This window comes from Quercus suber, unplaced genomic scaffold (assembly GCF_002906115.3).
Source record: "Quercus suber isolate HL8 unplaced genomic scaffold, Cork oak 2.0 scaffold_317, whole genome shotgun sequence".
Classification (NCBI taxonomy): Eukaryota; Viridiplantae; Streptophyta; class Magnoliopsida; order Fagales; family Fagaceae; genus Quercus; species Quercus suber.
In genome coordinates this window covers 225066-230402 of record NW_027069772.1, presented here as the reverse complement: position 1 = coordinate 230402, position 5337 = coordinate 225066, and the positions used below count along the sequence as shown (strand labels likewise).

The 5337-nt window shown below is 34.7% G+C and overlaps 1 protein-coding gene across 1 annotated transcript; it reads left to right on the top strand.

Moving 5' to 3' along the window:
* Positions 1-2778: 2778 nt before the first annotated feature.
* Positions 2779-5337, top strand: LOC111984914 (probable 2-oxoglutarate-dependent dioxygenase SLC1). The gene is made up of 5 exons (XM_024016533.2): positions 2779-3051; positions 3165-3463; positions 3708-3955; positions 4277-4622; positions 4749-5337. The coding sequence occupies exons 1-5, from the start codon at positions 2859-2861 to the stop codon at positions 4992-4994; spliced, it is 1332 nt and encodes a 443-aa protein (XP_023872301.1). The 5' UTR covers positions 2779-2858; the 3' UTR covers positions 4995-5337.

The window sequence follows — 5337 nt, the reverse complement described above, 5'->3', positions numbered from 1 at the left end:
ATACGTACTTTCCCCTCTGCCGACGGTACGTCAAGAAGAAGCTTAGCATCAACATTTCCTCGCCAAACATATAGAACAAAGACCTTATTGGTCGGTCGGTTGGTCCGACGTAGTCACGAGCACAAAAGTTATTTGTTTTCTATTTTTAAAGGAAAAGGTTGTTTATTCATGCGCAACAGATATGAGCAAAACCAATAGTTTTTTTGGATGAGTCAAATGAAAAACCTATAGCATAATATTTTATGTAAAAGAATAGTAAAACGTTTTTTTATACATAATATTACGTGTAATGTAGGTCGGTACTGCATCTGACATGAAATGAAATTACTGCACCAATAGAATTGCAACTTGCCTGACTCTATTATGAGTCCGTTTAGATTGAACTTATTGTTGCTGAAACTGAAAACTGAAAACTGAAAACTAAAAATACTGTAGCAAAATAATTTTTAAATGTGTAAATTGTACCGTGGGACCTATTTTTAATATTTTTTAGTGTGTGAACAGTGTCAAACAGTGCATAAATAGTGTTTTTGTCTCCTGAACAGTAAAATCATGTGATTTTACTGTTTACTTTCCGGAGAAAAAAAAAAAAAAAAAAAAAAAAGCAGCAAAACGCAAAACGTTTTGCAAACGGCCTCTATATATGTATGAGTTTTTTTTAAAAAAAAAGGAGTACATGATATTACAGAATCATAGTTATTTTTTTAACCATATTGAACAATTGAGTTATATATAAATGCTTATATTACTGAATTTTAGACTTTTTACTGTTTATTACAAATTATTGATAATGAAATGGCTAATGCATGCCCACTTAAGTTGTTCATCAAAATGACCATAGTGATCATCAATCAGGGTCAAACAATGTCCAGTACAGTACTTGGAATAAAAGAAATAATTTGAATTTCTTGTCTTTGAGATTTGAGATGATCTTTGGTAGTCTCTCGATCAATCCGTCGATGTATATAATGTTATGAATCACATTGTTACAGCATAAGACTAAGTCCTTGATGAAAAGTCAGATCAACTTTTTTTTTGGGGCCAAAGACAAATCAAATTATAAAGTTGATTTCTCAAAATAACATAGGGTATAACCTCGTCAAAGATTGTGTAGTACATATATAATATCATTATTCGCAATATGCAGTCAAAATGAACGGAAAGGAAGGTTAAATTTACCCAAAGAATTAAAAATATAAAAAATGAAAGAAATGTTAAAAGCATGCATGTGGTGAAATTTCAGAGAAGCGACGAAATTGCGGCAAAGATTTTGACAGAGACCAAACAATAATGACTCTCTGTCTTTTAATGAGTTGGTTAAGGAGACTCTGATAAATAAGTTAGTAAATCAGTGGAAGAAGTAAATGAAATTGACAAAATAACAATGTTTAAAGTCTCATATAGCTAGGGGTGGCAAAATTTGACACGACCCGCGAACCCGACACGACTAACCTGTTTATAAACAGGTCATGGGTTGAGGCTAAATGGGTTCGGGTCATATTCGGGTCGACACGGCTGACCCGTTTAATAAACGGGTCATGTTCGTGTTTAACATGTGAACCCGTTTGACCTGTTTGACCCGTTTAGGTAATAAAGGTATTAAATTTTGTTATTATTGCTTAATTTTTGTTGTTGTAATTATATGTTTATTATTATATTTATGGTTATAATTGTATTTTAATTTTAGATATATAGAAATTAATAATAGATTATTTAGATCATGTATGACCTATTAATCAAACAGGTTATTAGTATTAATTTTTACATGACTTATTAATTAAACAGGTTAAACGTGTCGGGTTGGGTCAACCTGTTTAATAAACAAGTCGGGTTAGGGTTGAGGATTCTTGACACGTTTACTAAACAGGTCGGGTTCGGGTCAACCCATATAGCAGAGTATTTATGGCTCGACACGACACGAACTCGACCCGCGAACACGAATTGACACCCCTACATATAGCTTACTTTGGCATGAGTAGGGTCAATTGGAACTCCTTTTGAGAATTATTATACTAATTGGTCGATTTTACGTGACCGACCTAATAAGTAGATGTTGGTTGCACCGATGTGGTTGATCTGGTAGGGTAGTACACCCCCCCCCCCCCCCCCCCAACACGTGTTTTGCCTCTCATTATTGGTAAATATTTGTGTACATTGCCACTATGATAAAGTGAAGAAAGGGTTAAAATCATTCCTAAAAAGAAGAATAAGTCAAGGAATATACATGGCAACAATTTCTATAATTTTTGTTTTAAACTATTGAGTTGGTATGTAATGATTGGTACAAATAAAAATGATGTTTTGATTTGAATTAACTTAAATATCCTCAAATTAAGGACCTTTAGTTCAAATCCTTCTTAAATAAAAAATCAATTGGTTTCTTTATTTGAGGGTAAAAAAATCATTATAAGTTACAATTCTATTGTTGGTATAAATAGGGAAAATATGTCTATAATTGACCTATTAAAAAGCGAAGCTACTTCAATTATTCTTCTCAAATAATAAAACAAAGCTACTTCAATTGTGATTATGACATCAACAATTTGTGGGGAAAAAAAAATGTGAATATTTGCGGTAAGAAAAAAGAAGAACCCGTAAACGTCAATGAACTAATATGGCAAAGGGACCCTACTTAGATGAGCTGCATGGAAAAAGTCAGCTGCCATTTATAAGATTTTCCATTTACAGTACAATTAATTGAGAGAGAGAGAGAGAGAGAGCCTTAGCAACAAGGATAGGTGTTAGGAAACAGGACAAAACGTTACAGTTGAGTTTTTGGAGTGATGGCATATAGGGGCTTTCTCTGTCCTTAATTACCAGCTCGTGGTCTGACTAAACCATTGTCAACGGTTCGTTATATGAATAGAAATGTAGAACCAATCCTAGGGATTCACAGATCCGAAAATGGTTTCTCAAAAACTTGCTACTGTTCCAGCCTCCCCTTGCTTCTCTACTATATATACATGCACCAAAACCTTCTTATTATCACGCACTTCATTTCATTCTTGTACTCACTATCCCTTTTATCTCTTCATCAACACTTCACTTTTGGTTTGTATCTAAATCATAAACCTCTCTCCCTCTCTCTCTCTCTCTCTCTCTCTCTACAAAAGCATAATACTAATCTTAATTATAACATCATTTTCCTTATTTGTGCATTCCAGGTTATTGTACCATGTCTCCTGCAATGGTGATGGCAGCTAAGACAAAGCAGAATGACAATCTAGAAAGCCAATACCAGAAAGGAGTGAAGCACCTATGTGAAAATGGCATAAACAAAGTTCCCAAGAAATACATATTACCCATTTCCGATCGACCCAAAATGAAAGATAGAGAGCTAATTAATGTCAACAAGCAAAATCTTAAGTTGCCCATCATTGATTTTGCAGAATTGCAAGGTTCCAACCGGCCTCAAGTCCTTAAGTCTCTCGCTAATGCTTGCGAACAATATGGTTTTTTCCAGGTAGGTTTTTGTCTGATTTGTAATTTGTCAGCAAGATCCTGACTTAAGGCCTAGTTGTATAACATGTATTGAATATACGCACCTTTTCTCTTAGTGTAGATAAGTCTTACACAATTGTAAGGCCTACAAAAGACACTATACATATGTTGGGTACATAAAATAACTATTGCTATAGTTACCTTATTCAACTCTCAGAATTGTTTAACCCTTATTTTAAAGCAAATATTTTTGTTGGTTAACGCAGTTGGTAAACCATGGAATTCCAAGCGATGTTATAAGCAATATGATTGACGTGAGCACAAGGTTTTTCGAGCTCCCATTTGAGGAAAGAGCCAAGTACATGTCCTCGGACATGCAATCACCAGTTAGATACGGAACTAGCTTTAACCAAAACAAAGACGATGTGTTTTGTTGGAGAGACTTCTTGAAGCTTATGTGTAATCCCATATCAGATGTTGTCCTTCATTGGCCTTCCTCTCCCGTGGACTTGAGGTGAGAAGCTTAGCTTAGCTTCATTTAATTTTCTAATTAAATTCTCTCTCTCTCTCTCTCTCTCTCTCTCTCTCTCCAATTGCTTGGCCAATAATCGCTGTCCAAGGCTTTGTTGGATTAGCTGAAGGTACCGGTTGACTTACAAATCATGCAATTTTATATCAAAAAAAATTTATATTAGTAAACAATTTTGAATGACTTGTTTCAAGTTGTCTATCAATTAATGTAACTTTTTTTACTTTTTTCTTTTTTAATTTGTCTGTCTATGATGTTTGTAATCTAGCAAATGACCAATCAAGCTTGTTGTTGTTGCTTAAACAGGAGAATGGTGGCTACCTACGCAAAAGAAACCAAATACTTGTTCCTAATGATCATGGTGTCCATCTTAGAAAGCTTAGGACTTGTGGGAACCACAGAGAACAAGACAGAAGAAGATGGCACTTTAAAGGACTTTGAAGATGGGAGCCAGCTAATGGTTGTTAATTGCTACCCTCCATGCCCTGAACCCAATCTAACCCTAGGAATGCCACCTCACTCCGACTATGGATTCCTCACTCTTCTTCTCCAAGATGAGGTTAAGGGTTTACAAATACAACACCAAGACAAATGGGTCACCATCGAACCAATCGCTAATGCCTTTGTTGTCAACGTTGGTGATCATCTTGAGGTGGGTTTATCAAATTAAATTAAAGAATAATTAAGCGAACATAACACATAAGTTTGTAATAATTATATAATAAAATTTGTACGTATCATTCATGTATGCTAACGATAGCACTATTAAATTTTGTAGATCTTTAGCAACGGGAAGTACAAGAGTGTTTTACATAGAGTCTTGGTGAATTCTATGAAGTCTCGGATATCGGTGGCTTCTTTGCATAGTCTTCCTTTCAATTACATGGTTACGCCATCGCCTAAACTCGTCAACGAAGAGAATCCAAGGGGTTACAAGGACACTGACTTTTCTAGCTTTCTTGAGTACATTTCATCTTGTGAGCCCAAGAGGAAGAATTTCTTGGAGTCAAGGAAACTATGCTGAAGGAAAGTGAAAGATTAATGGATAAAAGATGTTTAATTATGTTGACTTTGTAGCATCAATTATCTTGCGTTGATTACTTGATTAGATGGAATGTATTTTCCTTCTTTCTTTTTTTTCTTTTTCTTTTTTTTTGAGTGGGTCACGAATGGGTGTCAAACCCTAAGCTAAGCGGCTACACCCCCACCTCACCTGCTTGAATTGTAAGACAAATGTAGCAGTTGCAATACATATAGTGTGATTTAGCTAATCTAGGGATATAGATTGTGTTGAAGATGATCTAGCTTTATTGATTGTACTGTTAGATAATAGTATATTTAAAGCTTTTTCTATATTGTATTTTTTT